This window comes from Takifugu flavidus, chromosome 21 (assembly GCF_003711565.1).
Source record: "Takifugu flavidus isolate HTHZ2018 chromosome 21, ASM371156v2, whole genome shotgun sequence".
In the NCBI taxonomy this organism is placed as follows: Eukaryota; Metazoa; Chordata; class Actinopteri; order Tetraodontiformes; family Tetraodontidae; genus Takifugu; species Takifugu flavidus.
Window position 1 is genome coordinate 3,687,335 of NC_079540.1, and position 19,465 is coordinate 3,706,799.

At 44.8% G+C, this 19,465-nt stretch overlaps 2 protein-coding genes across 6 annotated transcripts in view; one reads left to right on the forward strand and one right to left on the reverse strand.

Annotated features, from left to right (window-relative positions):
- Positions 1-2,026, forward strand: part of col16a1 (collagen, type XVI, alpha 1) — a 42,656-nt gene extending 40,630 nt beyond the window's left edge. For all 5 annotated transcript variants that reach the window (XM_057020435.1, XM_057020433.1, XM_057020436.1 and 2 more), the window contains 4 exons: positions 117-180; positions 353-529; positions 615-692; positions 771-2,026. In XM_057020435.1, the coding sequence (XP_056876415.1) occupies positions 117-180; positions 353-529; positions 615-692; positions 771-970 (519 nt within the window). In that variant the 3' untranslated portion in view covers positions 971-2,026. The remainder of the gene's footprint in view (positions 1-116; positions 181-352; positions 530-614; positions 693-770) is intronic.
- A 2,348-nt stretch (positions 2,027-4,374) lies between these two features.
- Positions 4,375-18,491, reverse strand: col9a2 (procollagen, type IX, alpha 2). The gene is made up of 32 exons (XM_057020438.1): positions 18,287-18,491; positions 17,224-17,298; positions 16,615-16,650; positions 16,474-16,536; positions 15,772-15,825; positions 15,649-15,684; positions 14,543-14,566; positions 14,389-14,442; positions 14,265-14,318; positions 12,844-12,894; positions 12,702-12,758; positions 12,554-12,607; positions 11,598-11,651; positions 11,411-11,464; positions 10,881-10,934; positions 10,744-10,797; positions 10,538-10,591; positions 10,401-10,454; positions 10,257-10,310; positions 9,452-9,496; positions 9,320-9,373; positions 9,184-9,237; positions 9,059-9,112; positions 8,907-8,978; positions 8,554-8,589; positions 8,424-8,468; positions 8,032-8,064; positions 7,774-7,920; positions 7,647-7,701; positions 7,350-7,538; positions 7,025-7,102; positions 4,375-6,525 (listed from the first exon to the last, which is right to left on the reverse strand). The coding sequence occupies exons 1-32, from the start codon at positions 18,356-18,358 to the stop codon at positions 6,320-6,322; spliced, it is 2,076 nt and encodes a 691-aa protein (XP_056876418.1). The 5' UTR covers positions 18,359-18,491; the 3' UTR covers positions 4,375-6,319.
- Between the last annotated feature and the right edge of the window lie 974 nt (positions 18,492-19,465).

Consider the following 19,465-nt stretch of genomic DNA (forward strand, 5'->3'; position numbering starts at 1 on the left):
TGTAGTGGCCACGGGCACTTCCTCAGCCCATCTGTTCCTGTAAATAATGAATTTTCCAATTACGTAGGTTGATTAATGTTTGCATTTTGCCCGACAATTTTTCTATTTTTAAACAGGCTGTGGTGAATTATGATGAAATCAAGAACTTCATCCGCCAGCAGGTCATTAAAGTTTTTGATGGTGAGAACATCCTGTTATCTGAAAATAAAGACTGGTATTTTTTGTGAAAAACCCTGATTTCGCTGCCTTCCCTTGCAAATCTAGTTGTAAAAAATGGTTTTAAATTGTTTGGTTTCCCTCATTTCTGCCCTGGAATCATCTTGATTTGTGGCTGCTTGTCCACCATCCACAGAGAGGATGGCCTACTACATGTCTCGCGTACAGACGCCAGTGGAGATGGTAGCGTCTCCAGGTCGTCCCGGACCTCCAGGAAAAGACGGATCACCAGGTTCTCCCGGGCTCCCTGGTACAGCTGGACGGCCGGGACATATTGGGAGACAAGGCCTTCCTGGAAACCAAGGAATGCCAGGTGATACATTTCAGTCAGGTCTTTAAAATAAGTAAAGTCACAAATATTTTTTTATGATAAACTCAAATTTGTTTTGTGTCTGTAGGACCCCAGGGACCAAAGGGAGATAAAGGAGATAAGGGTATTGGAGAAATGGGAGACATTGGACCTCCAGGTGCACCAGGTAACCTACCAGTGGAAGTCATCAGTTTTGAAATACCCTCAAAAGTACCAGAAATGACAGTTTCTTTGTTCCTCCCAGGTGTCCCAGGAGCCCCCGGCTATGGTAAGATGGGACCTCCAGGTCCTGTTGGTCAGCAGGGTGTTCCGGGGCTGCCAGGATCTCCAGGACATCCTGGGTCAAAGGGACGTGATGGGCGGTGTAATCCTGGAGACTGTGTGAGCCATCAAGTAGACTACAGCCCAAAGGGCCCATCTGTCAAGGGTCCCTGGGGGGTCTGATACAGAGACTACAGACAAGACCTGAACCCAAAGACCTGAAGATTACAAACCCAACTCCAAGAGTGCAGCTGCATTTTTATCCGTAGTTCTGAATAAAAACCCACTTTACTTCGTAAGAAGTTCAAACTCCTCGTGGAATGTGGTTTGCAATGATGCACCAGGGCTCTTTTTTAATGCATTGCTCTTTTTTGAACGTCCGTTCATTATTTTATTACCGCCTCTAATTTTTCCTCTCGGCTCTCTTTTTTTTTTTTTTTTGGCTTTTGTGCATTTTCAAACAACCCTCCAGAGTTGACAAGAATCGCAACTTTCTTTCCTTTTTCTCTTTTACTTCTATTTTTTAGCATAAAATTGTCAGAGGAGAATACACACAATTATTGCAACACTCTGCTTCCATATTTGTTTTTAGTTTTTTTTGTGCACCCCCCCTGCATTTCTAATATCCTGTCTGTTGCTTTGGTGTGATACATTTTTTAAATTTACCTTTGAGGGAATATCCAGTAAAAATGTACCTCAGATTGAAACACAAGTTGAACAATTCATGTTCTCCCAGATTTACTAAGATTTTTGTATATATTACTATTTATAAATCATGGCTTTTTATATGTTTTTTAATAGATCTGATAAGACAATCCATCCCTAGCCACTGTTTTTCATTGTCCATGGTTTAGGTTGTATAAGCTATAGAAAGTGGATTTCAAGTTAAAAAAAAATTGGTATATTTTATAAAATGTCATGGCAACAAAGTTTTCAAATGCCATTAGGAGTTGCACAGAAATAGCCAACAATGAGCAACATTTATGTGTTCACCTCTGACACGCTCATCAGACCTAGTGAGCCCTTGGATTTGCATAATCACAAAGAAAATATTGATTTCAAAAAAGCACTTCACAAGCTGGTTTGTAATATTAAGCATTACTGTATTTTGGAGTGTTGTTTTTTCTTTGGAGTTGCTTCATTACCACCACTTGTCACCTCTGAGCCGTGAGCCAATGATGACCCTGTTTATCATAGACCAACCCATGGGAAATGTTTAATAAAACTGCTTTTCAATGATGCTTCGTGTCTTTGTCAGTCATATTACAATTGGTAAAGTAGTAACGTAAATACAATTATGAATAATTAATTGCATCTGGATGGTTGAGCTTAGAAATAATTTATAACTCTTAAAGTCCATCCATCCATTCTCTACCGCTTATCCTGAGGTCACCAAACCGGATCCCCTCAACACCATGACTGCACCTAGAAATTCTGTCCATAAAAATTAGGAACAGAATCGGTGACAAAGGGCAGCCCTGGCGGAGACCAACCCTCACCGGAAACGAGTTCGACTTACTGCCAGCAATTCGGACCAAACTCTGGCACCGATCGTACAGGGAGCGGACGGCCCGTATCAGCGGGCCCGACACCCCATACTCTCGGAGAACCCCCCACAGGACCCCCCGAGGGACACGGTCGAATGCCTTCTCCAAGTCCACAAAACATACGTGGACTGGTTGGGCAAACTCCCATGCACCCTCGAAGACCCTGCTGAGGGTGTAGAGCTGGTCCACTGTTCCACACCCAGGACGAAAACCACATTGCTCCTCCTGAATCTGAGGTTCGACTATCCGGCGGACCCTCCTCTCCAGTACCCCTGAATAGACCTTACCAGGGAGGCTGAGGAGTGTGATCCCCCTATAGTTGGAACACACCCTCCGGTCCCCCTTCTTAAAAGAGGGACTACCACCCCGGTCTGCCAATCCAGCGGCACTGCCCCCGATGTCCACGCGATGTTGCAGAGTTGAGTCAACCACGACAGCCCTACAACATCCAGAGCCTTAAGGAACTCCGGGCGGATCTCATCCACCCCCGGGGCCTTGCCACCGAGGAGTTTTTTGACTACCGGCAACAGCCATAGCTGCACTCCGCTTGGCACGCCGGTACCCATCTGCTGCCTCAGGAGTCCCACAGGCCAGTAAGGCCCGATACGACTCCAATATACAGGCACTGAGCTGGGTAGCAACGAGAATTGCCACCCCTGCCCGTCGCCTCTCACCATCGGCAATTCCAGAGTGGTAGAGAGTCCAACCCCTCTCGAGAAGACTGGTTCCAGAGCCCTTGCTGTGCATCGAGGTGAGGCCAACTATATCTAGTCGGAACTTCTCAACCTCGCACACCAACTCAGGCTCGTTTCCCACCAGAGAGGTGACATTCCATGTCCCTAGAGCCAGTTTATGCAGCCGGGGATCAGACTGCCAAGGTCCCTGCCTCCGGCTGCTACCCAAAACACAATGCACCCGACCCCCTTGGCCCCTCCTACAGGTGGTGAGCCCACAGGAAGGGGGTCCCATGTTGCCTCTTCGGGCTGTGCCCGGCCGGACTCCATGGGCAGAGGTCTGGCCACCAGGCGCTCGCCAACGTGCCCCACCCCCAGGCCTGGCTTCAGGAGGGGGCCCCGGTGACCCGCATCCGGGCAAGGGAAACGTAGGACCAATGCTGTTCTTCATCATAAGGAGGTCTGGGCTACGCTTCGTCTGATCCCTCACCTAGGACCTGTTTTGCCATGGGTGGCCCTACCAGGGGCATAAAGCCCCAGACAACGGAGCTCCTGGGATCATTGGGACACGCAAACCCCTCCACCACGATAAGGTGGTAGCCCAGGGAGGGGTAACTCTGAAAGGCATAATGTTATTATGTTGTTATCCAATGTTATTATAATATGTTATTATCTGGTGGGCGGGGGTTATAATATCAATGTCTTTATTTGTCTACAAAGCTACAAACACAGATTTGTTGCTTTGTGGCTGCCGCTACAAAGCTACAAGTCTGTTTGTAGCTTTGTTGCTGCTACTAAGCTACAAACACTGATTTGTTGCTTTGTTGCTGCTGCTACGAAGCTACAAATCGGTGTTTGTAGCTTTGTGGCTGCTACAAACGTGGCTCTGTAGCTTTAAAGTGTAATGTCTTTTAAAGTGTAATGTGCATTTGTAGCCTTTTAGATTTTCATTTATTTGCTTTTGAAGCGTGTTTATCAGCCATTGTGTATCTGTGTTTCAGACATCTTTATTGGATTTTTTTTCTCCACACATCTGTTTGTGTCCATTATTTGTGTGTTGTATTATGAGACGTATGAAACAAAAGAAACATACACTTAGATTGTTTTTAATTGCAGGAAACTAGTGATGGGACGATGATACCTCAAGGAGTGTATTGACACACTACACAAACTGTGTCGGCACTGTATTGATACTGTATTGATAAAATGATTGCAGGTAAAGGAATTCCTTGTTTGCTAAACTGAGTTGGTATGTAAAATATAGCAAATTTGAGTTACAATTCAGAGTTACAATTTTTTTTACTTATGTACACACATTTTTTGTTAACTTAACTGTTAAATCATATGAAATAATACAAAAAAGTGATTCGTTTATGAATTTTTATTGAGAAACAAAAGTTTTTGGAGTGTCTTTGCTCCAAGGCGATTTCTCCTCTTAAACACCAGCTCCCCAGCCTTAGAAAATCCTCTTTCACACGGTGCAGATGACGATGGTGAGCAGAGAGTTTTAAGTGCAAGTTGATGCAGATGTGGATATGTTTTCTGGTGCTCTCACGAGTATCTGCCAATTCTCCATTGCCATGCCGAGCTCTATAATGCCTCAGCATTGATGAAGTGCTCTTATTGATGTAAGAGAGCTCTGTGGAGCAGAGCCGACACTTCACCTACAATAACATAAAAAGTTACAAACAATTCAAACCTCTTACTAGAACAGAGTAAAAACTAAGGTGGCGCATTGCATTCACTTGTTAAAAAAATAGACACCCTATAAAATGAATAAAGCAACTGTAAGGCTCTTTAACTGACTATCATATGTATCACAGGTCATTCACTTGATAAACTGATAAAGTGAGTGCAATGCGCCACCGTTAATAATTGTATACAACAGTAAACAGATTTCCCTTGTTTGGAGTCACAAGATCAAAATTATTCCACACTGGGGAAAACTTCTTAGAACGATCCATAATTGCGCAACTGCAAAACTCCATCCAACAAACCCGCGACATGTCGATCCAGTTTGTTTCCTTATAAACACACTTTGACGCGACACACTCAAACGATACAATTCATGTATCGGTCACGTGATTCTTTGTTAAAGCGATACACGCACCGATACGGGGTTTCACTCCTGAGCTCTCGGCACAGTGTTGACGCACCAGTGTCGCTCGTCCCATCACTACAGGGAACTCAACAATTTGTCCATGCAATCATTGTGGATGAGCTGTCATGAAAATGCCAAAAAAAGGGAAGATCTCCAGCTTCGGACGTCATGGAGATGATTGTTTACGCAGTGCCTGATATTGACATATATGAGAGATTGAATAAAAAAAAGCAAATATGTGTATTTCAGTTTCAATATGACACAATTAGAAGCATTACAATTTAGAAAAGGGTCTTCTTTATTGATTTGGGTTGAGCTGAACAGCCAGATAAAAACCCCCTTTACAAATGATTATATAAAGAACAATAAATAAAATCTCTGGGTGAAATTAAATCAGACATGAGGTCTCCGACACCCTGCAAAAAGCTGGGGGTGGAACAGGAACACGTATAGACTGATTCGTCAGGAGAAAACTTGTTTCAATTGCAGCCAACTTTTTATTACTGAATTCATTAACACAGGATTCTTCTCTTTTTTATTCCTTTTTAGCTTTGCGTATCGTAACCCATTTCTTTTTCTCTACATAATAATCAACACACATTTACAAAGATTTACAGCACTGCATTGTGGGAGATGGGAGTGCCTATTGGGATATGGCGTTGCCAGGCAACAAGAGAAAGAGATAAAGCTGGTCGTTAGTTTCTAAAATGAGACTTGGGTAGAAAGCTGGGGTGGGAAAAGTGAGGCGGGCAATGTACATATGAGGTAATTCTGGGATTTCACTCAAGCTTACAGATGTGAAAAACGCTGTTGCACGTCAGTACTGGTGCTTCCTGTTCGATCCCTTGAAAGGAACATGGCGTCAAAATGTCAGAATAAATCTCGGAGTAAATCTTGCATAGAGTATGTGAAGACAGTAAAGCGACAGCGCTCCCGTGCCTTCTTTGCCCCGCTGGAACAGCACTGGGAACAATCAGCCAGAAAATGAAAATCAAAACATTATAGAATTCAGGGAGAAGTTGGTGGATGCGAGTTGTCGTCATGGTGATGTAAGGTGGATTATGTGAAGGGTGTGTCCCACTTTGTAGTGGGCCCAGTCAGTATGGTTCTCCTCCATTAATTGCTGTGGATGTTGTCCTAATAAGAAGAGTGGTGGCCTTCTCCTCTTCTCTTCCTGGTTTCCAGAGCGGCTGATGGAAATTTGGCGCTCCTAAAAATTGGGTCCTTTAATTGTTCCCGCCTCCTGTAGCCTCGGGGAAGTGTACGCTGATGCAGCCAAGCACATGGCAGCCTCACAATACCCCGGGAGTCCTGCAGGACCCGCCTTCCCGGGATAACCGGCCTCTCCTGGTGACCCCTGAGGTCCTCTCTCTCCAGGCCTACCGTCTCGGGCCACACCATCTACACCAGGAGCACCTGTAGAGGTAATGCAGATGTCATATGACATATTCAAGTCCAAGCTCGGACATGTAGACTTAGATGGAGATTACAGGTGTGGGCCACACACACCCCAGCTGACTTGTTTATGCCCAGCAGCATCTATTTTCTTCTGTTTCAATTAGAATGTGTTGTTGCATGTTCTTATTGAGTAGCATCTGTTAACTGAGTGGAGGTAATGATGCTTTAAAAATGGTTTTGAGCATCCTCTCCTGTGGTAAGAGCTTTATCGCCAAGTTCTTCATTGTACTCTCACGCTCTTCTTAAAGAAACAACTCAGCCAAAAATTAACATTTAATCAGTATAATATAAAAAATCCCTCTTGATCCCACCAGAGCCAGGGACTTACAACCACAGTCCCTTGCTCAGAAGTTGTGTATGCTAATTGTTGAGTAATTTCAAGATTTCTTTCTTCTTGGGCTGATTGTGAACATTATTGCTACATCAGAGTTGTAAGTATTAAGCTTTAGCAGGTTACCCTGTATCCCTGGAAGTCCAGGTGGTCCTGGATGGGGTTTACCGGGATCTCCTCTCTCTCCTTTTGGCCCTCTCTTTCCTTGGGAAGGCAAGAAAATAAATAATGAAGACATACATACACCACCAAATCACTTTAAGTTGTGAGGAAAGTGATTTTTCCTGTTTCACAGGGGGGAAGAGTTAAACATGGAACTGACTCACGTGATGTGATGGAGATCTAAACTGTTTGCTAACAGAAAATGCAGCACATATAATGCAAACAGAGCCAAAGCCCAGTTATTTTGCAGTTATTGAGAGGCCTGTTACCTGTTCTGATTGTACTCTACCTTTAAGTCCTGTGTTTCCAATCTGCCCTGGTCCTCCAATAAAACCAGGAATGCCACGAGGACCGGGTAAACCATGTGGTCCCTGTGAGCCAGGTGGCCCAGGAGGTCCAGGAGGCCCAGGCGGACCCATCACACCGGCCCCACCAAGGACATCCCTCTTAGCGCTCACCGCCACTGCTGCAAGCCTCTCTGTCATGCAAAACACACTGTCGTTATTTCATCTCTGATGTTGGTTTAATTGCCGAGAAGATGAGTGTTTCAACCGCAAACGCCAATTGTTTCGGCTCGGGAACTCACCCTGCAACATCTTCAGAACCACTTCAATGATATGTTGGTCCGATGCGTCACGGCCCTGCAGAAAGGAGAAAAATGAGCCCCCTTCAATGTATCCAACATCGCCAAGATCCAATCAAAACCAACTCACTGATGGACCATGAATGCCAGGCATGCCAGGAACTCCACGCTCTCCGTTGAGCCCCCTTGGACCAGGCAATCCTGGTGGTCCTGGGTCTCCAGGTTTCCCAGGGTCTCCAGTGGGACCATTGTGTCCGGAATCACCCCTTATTCCTTGCTACAAGGATGTGGAGGGGGCAAAAAAGAGGACAGTCACAACTTTTGATTTTAATAAGGTTCAAACGTGAGGAAACGGAAAAGGCTCGAAGAATCTTTCTGAACCCCTCACCTGTCCTTTGGGCCCCGGTTCACCAGACAGACCCTGTCACAGCAAACATGAACACTCAGTCAGTTTCACATTTATCACCTTTATCCATCATCGCTGCCTCAGAGACACTCGTCGAGCAATAACTTAAAAATGAGCGCCTAAATCTGCTCCTCGAAGGAATCAACACGCGTCAGCGCTCCACTGCCATGTAAATAGCTGATTTGCCATCTGGATTATTACACTGATTTGCATGCAACTTGAAAAACAAGCACCATCTTTTCAACTTCAGGATGGTGGAATGCAGTTTTTTTCCCTCTGCTACGTATGATGTCTTCAGAGCCACCTGTTAAAACTTTCGTGTCTGAGAGGAAGTTTTTGGGATGGCTGTCGGGTTCCGTGGTGATTATTTTTACCTTTTCACCTTTTTCGCCAGCCAGTCCCTCCACACCAGGGTCTCCCTAAGAGATGGAGGCGGAGCAGTGGTGAGCAACCAGGTAGTGGCGAGAATATTTGTCAGCACTGAGCTGAAGTTAAAATACTCACAATGTCTCCCTTTGACCCGACTTTGCCTTGGAAGCCCTGGAAAGAAAGAAATGGATTGTGAGCATTCAAATGGAATGGATATTTAAATATAATATTGTAATAATAAACAAAAAGGAGGATAAATTATTGGTTTCAGCTAGTGACACCCCATATCACAATGTAAGAAGGATGTTGTCTCATCTCTGAAACATAGAGAATGAGGATACTTAGATTATCATTTATATTGCTTCATCTCGTTGGGTGGTTTATTGTGCATTCTAGACTTTTATTTGTGGGTAAACACTGCCCCCTGCGTCCATAAGTGGGTAATATTTATGAAGCATATATGATGCTTGTGCTCTGCACACACAGACCTTATCTCCCTTGGTTCCGCTAAGACCCTGGGCCCCTGGAACGCCAATTGGTCCTCTTTCTCCTTTGCCTCCCTGTTAAAGGGCATTAGAATTCATGAAGTAAAAGTGCATCGACTGCCAAGATAACAGGGTTTTTAAAAGCAGCAACCTACCGACTTGCCGACGATTCCCTGAGGCCCTGCTTCTCCACGCTGTCCTCTGTCTCCCTGTGCAAAGCAGCCGAGGTGAGTGTCTGTCAAACTTGGGGTGTTTTAATGATCCAATTCTGGAGTCCTACCTTTGGTCCAGGAACTCCTTCCATCCCAGCCTCACCAGGAAGCCCAGGTTCACCCTAGAAGATGGGTGGAGTGCATTTTACAACAACTGACAGACACAAGAGGTACTCTTTTCTCCATCCAACATTATTGACGTACCAATGGTCCGGGCGCACCTGACATCCCAACTGGGCCTCTAGGTCCGGGTTCACCCTGCAAAAACCGAGATGATATAAGACAAAGAGATAAAAACAAGGAAGAAAGAAACAGCCTGATTTTACGAAGGCTTACCGTATCTCCAGGCCCTCCCTTGGCACCAGGGCTGCCAGGCAATCCCTGTAAAATTCACCAGATGAAACCGAATGAAAAGCCGCATTTGAAGTTGCCCATTACGCAACCACGTTATTGGCAGGCCACTCTCTTTCCCTGTACGCATTTTTCATTTTTAATATTTTCTGTCTCTACCCACAAAGCCAACAGACTACAAAGATAAGAAATAAGGCAGAGTTTCTCTCACATGTCTGGACTATTCGGAGCGATCTAGAGCTATCATGGCGAACAGCAACAGCAATCCTAAAAGTTTTAGGTAATTTTGACTGCATATGTACCTCACAGTGGGTGCATGTGCAAAACTGTGTTAGGATACTTGGGACTGCACCAGCGCTGGCGTCCCTGCAGTGGCCACACAGCAAAGTGTGAATCGCACGCTCAATTACTCCTCAGTCAGAGCAACGTGCACATAAACACTGCCACACGCACGCTGGGGTACAAGCTGCTCGGCGGGCTGATTGTGATAAATGGCGCGCGGTGGGAGGGAGAACGGTATTTCAAGGTGGTTTAAATTCTAAAACAGTGTGGGCCACAGGGTCACTTTTAACCTGGAAGGGTGCCCAGAAAACAAAGCACAGCAAGATTTACAGACGACATCACGCCGGTGCCCCCACCTGCCCCCCCTCCCGTCTGTTTTCTTGTCGGATTGAGGAGAACAAATTGACCCACTACGTGGTCTGAGGAACAACGAGCCTTTAAAAAACGGGGTCATTTGCATGCGCTTTGGCTGGTATTATTGAAGCCAGTCGTCAAAGCGATCACTCACCGCTGCTCCTTGAGAGCCGGGAGGACCAGGCATCCCGGCTTGGCCAGGAGCACCCTGCAGGACAGATAAAACAGAGGTATTTGGTAAAATCCTGGCTGGGTCTGGAGCTCCTTACCAACCTCTTCATGGCTGGTTACCCTTTACCTTTAGTCCAGGAAAACCAGGTGTGCCATCTTTTCCATCAATACCTGGTAGACCCTGAAAAGAGAGCAAGTTAATGAAGGAGGGCGCTGGCTTCATCTGGCACGGTTCCCGACCACCAACTGTATGGCTGCACTCACATTCTCTCCCTTTTTGCCAACCGCTCCCTGTGGGCCCTGGATACCTCTGCTGCCCTGCAGAAGAAACACAATCTCAGGAAATTTGCAATGCACATCAGGACCGTGGTCCCAACTGCAGATCTGAGGAATGTCTCATCTTTTTCTTTCCTGCGCCACTGCTTTTGCCGATAAACCTGAAGTGAAAAACACCAGGAGATCCAACACACCCTGTCTCCCCTGTCTCCTGATTCTCCAAGTGTTCCCTGAGGCCCCTCTTCACCCTGCAAACAAAGCAGAAAAGCTCGGGATAACTTCTGTGTGCGGCAGGTATTTGTTTTAGAGAGTAATATTGGAGTGTTCTTACAGGAGGCCCAGATATTCCTACAGGTCCACGGATCCCTTTGTAACCACGAGGTCCCTGAGGGCAAACAAGAAGAAATCAATCAGTTACGACAAAGATCGATGCTAAACCTCTGCAGATGCCTATTCTTCATGACAAAAGGTTAATTAGCATTTAACTTGCTTCACTAATGGGACCTACACTGAGAGCCATCCACTCCTGTATTGGGGTGCTAACTTTGCTAACGTGGCTAATGTTAGAAGTAAGACAGATAGCTTCAGTGGATCATTAAGTACAGATGGAGGCACCCTGGACCAGATAAGCCCAGCTCATTAGAGGCAGAGGAGAGAGCTTTGTGTTAGCATCATTTCCATATGTCCCCATTGCAGGTAATGGATGATATTTGTACAGAGTGGGCAGGCCTGGCTGTGTCTCCGTGGTGCTCTTCTAAGAATGAGAGCAGCCTTGCCTCCTTCTTTAGAAGTATCAGGACAAAAAAGTACACCACAAAAAAGAAAGAAGGAAAATAAAAACATTCAAGGGGCTTTACTCACTGCTTCCCCTTTAGGTCCCATCATTCCGGGATAGCCCCTCAACCCCATGGGACCCTTGGATTGAATTGGGGAAAAATCAGATGAGAAAAGCTTCAGTTTTTTCCTGCTAAATCGCACTGACAACACAATTTGAACCGATATGGAAGCTTTGCCAAGAGAAAATCAAACTGTTGAATGCACAGCATACCGGAGGTCCTGGGATACCTTGTTCCCCGGAGACGCCAACTTCTCCTTTGGGGCCCTGTTGAAGTAAAATGAAAAAGCACTGAATAGTGACCCTCATTTTAGATTAGATTAGATTAGATTCAACTTTACTGTCATTACACATGTCACAAGTACAAGGCAACGAAATTTTGTTTTGCTCCTTGTTAGCTGCTCTTGTGACACCCCTCATAACAACCCTCGTCTTTGAATTTTAGCACCGTTAAAAGCTGGAGAAGATTTGTCTACAGCCTCTAACTTAACATTCAGACCAAAAGGACAATGTCAGTACTGTCGTCAAAACTCAGACGTTTGAAGTCCATCACAAAACTTAATTGGACTGTGAGAGAAAACGGTGAATCTGCCTTACAGTCTTCATACGGCGGCAGGCAAAAACATTTTTAATTAATTTTCAGACCGTGTTTGAGGTTGCGCTGCTTGCGGCGATGTAAAGCGTTTGGACTTACTGGTATTGACAGGAAAAAGAAGAGTAACAGAGCAAATCTCTATCAGGACGGGACTAATTCCTGGCCTACCAGAAGAGGTAGTGTATTGAGCATCAGAGGCCTCTTGTGTGGGAAGATCAGAGGCTAATTCCTGCAGACTGGCTAGCTGCTCCCTTGGAACCCACCATGTGCTCATTAGCTCAGCTTAAAACGTAGAGGTTAGAGGGATGTGCGAACCCTGACTGTCTCATCCTTCTCTTCATGTACCTGACTCTTCCACTTCTACTTTCATCTGGCTCCCCGCATGCTGACCGTGGGGTTGGGGCCAGGTCTGACTAATCGCAGCCAGATTAGTTCCAGTCATGTGCCCCAGGAGGCTTCATTAGACCTAATCCTCGCCTCTCCTCATCCTGGATGGTGCTTAGCTGTGCAGAGGTTTATATGTAGCCGTGTTTAAGCTAAGTGCATCTGATCCAGCCACATTTGAGATACATACCATTTTTCCTATGCTGCCAGGGTCTCCCAGGACACCAGAACGCCCTTTGTGTCCCTAGACGGCAATAATCATTAAGTTGAGTCATATTTGTAGAAAGAAACGTGATCAATGATGATACAAAATTGAGTGTGTGTGTTTGGCAACTCACCTTGACTCCTTGGAGTCCTTGGGGGCCTTTAGGCCCTGCTGGACAGTTAAGAGGACACTGTTTTCGAGAAAAGGACACACGTGGATTACAACAACCAATGTCATAATTGATTTTGTATGATGGGGAATCCATTAGCTCCTACCTGGAAGTCTGCACTTCCTTCTTCCAGGCCAATAAACTTCCCCGGAGGACCCTGGATTGGCAGATAGATGGGACAGCGAAGATGAGGAGGAGCTGAGCCAGCAGTAGCACTTTATCTCGGTGTAACTACTTCGCCTTCCATCTTTCCCCCTCTGTTTATAGACTGACTTGAGAAAGTCTCTCCGCCATGAATGATGTATTTGTGCAACAGTAGGACGAGACATCTCCCCTGAGGACAGCACTAAAGCTTAACACACCCCCCCCCCCCCCCCCCCCCTCCCTCTCCGGGCTGGAATCAACTCTCAACAAAGACATCTCCCCTTTATTGGAGCCACTCAAAAATGCACATTCAGTCTGCCATCGAAAAACTGACCTCATCTCACGGGACCCTCATCGGCTACACTCATCGAGTACAGCATCGCAGCTGTATATTTCATGGAACAGAGTGCAAGTTTAAACTTGTTTCACAAGTGCAGAATGTTTAATATAAATGTTAAAAAAATAGAAGTGAACCAAGGGTGGTGGTAGCTCAGACTTTTGGGAACTGGGCTGAGAAGAGGAGGGTTTTTGGTTCGAGCCCCAGGGCAGACAAAACATGGAAGGTGTTGTGGTAGTAGGGGAAGGTGCCAGAACACCTTCAGAGCACTGCCGAGGTACCCTTGAGCAAGGTACCGAACCCACAGACACTCATTTAGGGCCCTGTCATGAACTGGTGACTCAGCCAGGGGTGGGCCTGACCTTAGCCCACTGTGTACCCTCCCCAGGACCACGAAGGGGATAAAAGAAGTTAAGAAGACGAGAAGCAAGACACACGTCAAAATGTGTATTAAGTTATTTTTAATTATTTCTCATGAACTTAACTGTAATCAATAAGTAATTAGCAGAAAAAAATACAGCTCGTTTATATTATCTTTCCGGTCCCAGTTTTGACTTAATGCAGTTTTATTGTTATTTATGTTTTGTTATGGTCGATCAAATAGCCATATTGATCTAAATACTGTAAAACCTCGACTCCTTCCTGGAGACCAAAATTAACAACTGCAGTTGGTCATGTAACTTGTCAGGGTCAAAGGTTAATCTTCTTATCAATGAACAAAGTTTTTCTAATGGATTTTTCAAGGTAAAATTTATGTTGAGGTCGTACCAAAGAACAAGATAAGAATCTTGATTTCAGCTAAAATGTATTCGTAATATCCTCAGCCCAACAGAGAAGTTGCTGGAACAGCACGTCTGCTGATAAAGAAGGAAGAGCTTGTTAAGATCTTGGCACTTGGGGATGCGACCTCACAACATTTGAATAATGGCTCCAAAGGTTTTCTTGAGTTTTCACCTCTTAATAACATTGTTAGATCTCCTTCCAACAGCGACTAATTCCACTAATATTGATTATAAAACATGCCTTAGACTTGTCAACACACTTACGGGCTTGCCAGGAGGTCCGGGGAGACCTGGAGGTCCAGGTGAGCCCAATACACCCTAAATGATGTAGAGAAAGAAAACCATCAAAGAAGAAGCAAATTAAGCTTTAATTTGTTTGCATCTCTACCTTTGGTCCCGGTGGTCCAATTTCACCTGGCAGACCAATGGGCCCTGGTGTGCCCTAAACAGAGAAACCAGTGTCAACACATCACATCAAAGAAACACATCAAAGACAAGCTGCTAATTGATCCAGGCATCATTTGATGATACAAACTACGCACAGGCAGTCCTGGAAGGCCGAGTCCCTGTGTAGACAGAAGAAACAGGGGTTTGTTAGCCTACTGCATAACAAGTAGATCCCATCCGTCAAAGTATCAATTAATGTTTGAGGTGGCTAATTAATCATGGCGGCAGTTATTTAGTTGTACTTGTGTACAGCATCAGGGCAAACAGTGTAAAAGAACAAAGGCAAAGAGCGCCATCAGTGCGTCTGCCGTGTCTTTCACGTAAATTTAATCAGAAACAAGGTAATTGAGTGTATAAGACAGAGACAACTTGGTGTCCAAATACAGCCCCCACTAATGCAAAACAAGAGTCTTAAGTGATGGTGTCGATTTCGGAAATAATACCGGATGGCATAAAGTTTTGACGTGCCGTCATTGATCGTCCCTAATAAGTGGACAAACAGCGCCATCTAGTGGGAATATGCGATTCCAACATTATTATCCCGCAGCACTGACTTGACTGTAACCCCGTGTTTAGCACTGATAATGGGACAGGTTGGATTTCAGGGTAACACGCGTATCAAAAATGGATTATGCGTGGCGTGCTTCTTCTCAGCTGTGGGCGGCATATGCCACATCTGGAGCCAGAAAGGGGACACAGCTGGTCGGGCATTCAGGCATGAAACAAGAGAGACTCAAGAGGTCTTCTTATGGCACCGGCTGTGTGAAAATATGCTTGCCTGGAAACAGAGTGGCTTCCAAACAATGCCTACTCCAAGCTGTCATAACTCGTTTTAATAAGTATCCGCCTGTGTCGCCCACGGCAATTAGACCAACACGCAGAATTAGGTACACCAGTTATCCAGATTTTAGAATATTTTAACCGTCTTAAATCTTGTAAAGTCCCATGATATTAATATATTAATTTACATTGGACTATCAAAAGGGAGACAGAGAATTTTTATTCATTAAGGGCCAAAAAAAAGGCACATTGGGGCCAGGGTCAGGGGCTTCTCCATCAGGGTCAGGGGCTTTATTGGTCCAACAGGAAGTGGTAGCCTCAGATTTAACATGACAAAACCTTCATACCTATATAATCTATATGAGCAATCATACTCTTCTTGGCAAAACGGCTGATGAGGCCAAACACTACTGATACTCACCGGAGGTCCTGGTTCACCACTTGGTCCAGGTTGACCCTGAAAGGATTTTTAAAAAAATAATGATTTGGAATGAGAAACTTAGAATCTCCATTTTTGTGTTCAGCTGACATTTTAGATGCTCACCTTTGGACCGGGATTCCCAATAGGACCTCGATCACCCTTTGCTCCAATCAGACCCTAAAGACAAAAACACACACAGGTATCAGAAGGTACACCGGACATGCACAATGAAGGACGCTAACCTGATCCTTTCTGCAACAAAAGAAGTCAGTAATCCAGAAATACAAAATGATAAGTCTAATTACTCCATATTTAATTGGAAGTGGCACCGTTCTAGCAATTGAGCTCAGATTCCAGGGAGGATTACCGGCTAAATCTCTGAGGAATGTATCCAAGAGTGTGTTTCTGTGTTAGCATGTGACCAAAGGGGATGGTTCTTAATATTGGGCCAGAAAGAATTATTTATTTTGCAATTCACAGCTAAAAGCTACTGCGCACTTAAAAACAAGTTTGATTTGTAAAAACAATCAATGACTGTGAATTTAAAGAAATTGATTACATGTTGTGAAACTATCGTGTAAAAGCAATATGTAAAAGTAATTGTCAATTACAAAGAACCATTCCATTTTAACATGATTTTTAGGACATTTCCTGCCACGGGCTCCAAACTCTAAAGGTGATGCACTTTTTTGTTTGCAAATATCCTCAAAAGAAAAACAAGTTTTTTAAAATTATGTTTACTTTTAATAGTTTTAATATTTCTTTTTTCCACTGGCACAGTTAATTTCCAGTCATTTCCCTTGGCAATTTCTGACATTTACTTACATCAATACCGTTCTCTCCTAGTGGTCCATCGGGACCTGGCTCTCCAGGTTCTCCCTTTTGTCCCTAAAAAAAGGTAAAAATAAAAAATTTACAAGTGTCAAAGACTTTACATCTCTGTAACAAAGATTATTCAAAACTCACAGGTGGACCAGGGGGCCCGGGGGGTCCTTTTTCTCCCTGCAGACAAAGATGTGATATTTGTGATATGTGATGTGATATGAGTAACTGTTTATGACAGAGCAATTCATACAATTTTGACATGTTTATTATTCCTCAATCACTTCATAAGTATTACTTTTTTCTGTCATATTGGTAGTTAACATAAAGAATATACAGATGTTTCTGAAAACTTCGGTTTGTCTAGTGTACAAAGCTGATAATCAGACAAATATTCTCATGATAACTGATGTGTATCATTAATAAACTCAAAATTCTGCTTTGCCCGTCTTTTATTTTTTGATGTGTTTTCATCAGCTGCCTGTTTGTGGCGCCTGTGTGTAGGTAACCCTGAGAATAACTCAAATGTATCACATTACTGCGACACAGACCGAGGACTCAGGCAAGGGACCCTTCTCAAAGACCCCTGTCTCTGCTGGGAACAGAGCTCTTTTTGTGTCCTTGTGTTTTCATTTGCAGCGCCCTCGACTGGTAAGACCGCGGTACTGCAGGCCAGCGCCGTGGGCCATCCCTCCTGCACAATGATTGTCTTTGTGGCAAAATATGTGCAAGGTAAACCTAAGTGGTACTCACATCTATTCCGTCTGACCCAGGGATGCCAGAAGGGCCTGGTGGGCCGGGCAGACCCTGTGGTCCAGGTGGACCCCTCTGAAAAATAGGCAATCGCATTTCTGTCAGATGATGACAAACATTAACTTGATAAAGAATATATAGAAATTAATAATAAGAAGAATAAGCCAGAGGTACAGTTTATCACCGAGCTTTTTTTTGAGAAACAATAAAAGGTAAATGCTTGAGACACACATGAGCCACACACTCATCATGTCAGGTGCACCCGCCTCGGTGTCACGTGTGGCAACATACGTGACAATCCTGGAAAAGAAGTAGTGGTAAAATAAAGTCATCTGAAAAGGTGGAAAAGACAAACAGGAGAGGAGGAATGTGGCAGGAGTGGGGGGGTCATGAGATTGGCACTGTTTGACCCCCCCACCACCCCCTCTTTGCCTCCCAGCCTCGGCTGAGCCTGCCTTGAATATCCTCTCAGTGGGTTACTCAATCCGACGCCAAGAAAATGAATCCGTATTTCAGTTGGTTTTTCTTTTGGTGATCGGGAAAAGAGTGAAAAACAAAAAACAAGGCGCCTCCGGAGGGATGTTATCCAGTAATGCCCATGAGACGGCACTTTTCAGGCGTCAGGTCCATCTGTGTCGTAACTTTTCCTCCGATGAAATGATTGAAATCTTCTTAACCCCCCCCCCAAAAAAGTATCCCAGTATGGCAAATCCACGCTTCAATGGTAACTCCAATCTTCAGTTTGATTTAAGTCCAAATGCGATAAGATGCGTCCACAGGAGATTTTTCCAGATTTTTACTGTGCCCCCCTGCAAGAAACCATTTTCAGGCTGGCCTTTCTCCTGCAAACATGCTGCAAAACAACAACAACAACAACAAAACAACCCCCCCCCCCCCCAGAAACTGTCATTGTTGGTTCAACTTGAAGCGTTTAGTACGCCTTGTAAAAAGCCCTGCAACATCACCTAAAGACTTCCACTGCCCCATCAGCCCTTTCCAGGGGCCTTTATCCCCAATGAGCTCCAGAATGAAGCAGGTCTCAGCTTTGCCCCTGTTCACTCACCACTTGTGCCAGAGCCAGACACAGGGCCTGCAGGATTACCCAGGTCTTCAGCAAGGCAGAGAGAGCAGCCATGGTCCCTCTCGCCTCGGTTCACCAAATCCTCTCTTCTCTCTCTCCTCTTTCCTCTTCTTGACTCCTCTCAGGGCCAGCACAGAACTGGTGGGGCAAAGCCGTCAGAGAGGAAGGAGGGAGGGAAGGGAGGGCGGTGGTGATGGTGGTGAGGAGCACTGGTGTGCACTGCCCCACAAGAATTTCACACAGGAGGAAGGAGAGTGCCTGGAGTGGTGTGGGAGGGGGGGATGATGAGGGGTGGAAAGGGGCAGAGGGAGGTGTGATCCTGTCCCTCTGATTATTCCCAGTATGATATGGTCATTATTTGATTTATAAAGCTGCATCAGCTAATTGGTGGTAGCTGAAAGAGTTTGAACTCTGACCAACGGTGACTAAATCCCTGTGGAACTGGTCCAGAGCAGATGGAAACATTAAAAATCACAAAACACAAATATGGATAAAAATGTGTTAATCTAAACACTAATCAGGCTCGTTCCAAAGCCTGACCCTTGGGTGTAAGCCTTCCAGCAGTGCTGTCGGCTGTCACGTTGCAGTTACGGTTCAGTTTTTGGTGGAGCTTCTCGTTTGTATTTGCATATTTGCCTGAATGAAAGGATACAGGAAGATCAATGTTGTGGAAAAAAAACAAACTCCAAAAGCATTCAGTTACAAAATAATACCTTGTCCAACTAAACGGCCTGGAGCCACCGAGGTGACAGAAGATGAATCTGCACATACTGTAGATTCAAATTGGGCGTTTACTGACATCTAGCGGCCACTTTGTCATTTGCACTTTCCCATGAAAAGCCTTTGTGAAAGTTTGCTAAAACATGGACGGCTGAACAAGACTCTTTTCTTCCCCCTATTGTGCAAAGGCCACATTACAGCAACAATTACACGGATTGCCACTAGATGGAAGCAGACGAGAATGAAAAGGAGCCAGTGCCACAACTGAGGATGAAGCATGAGCATGCTAATTAGTTACATTAATAACCTGAGACTTGAAGCACCTTTTGATATCCCTTCTCACCACATGATACTCTCAAACCTATTTTTCCTTTCAGAAATGTTCGCACTTAATCACACAAAGTTAAAATTCATTGCATTTTTCATAAGCACAGTGTTCAC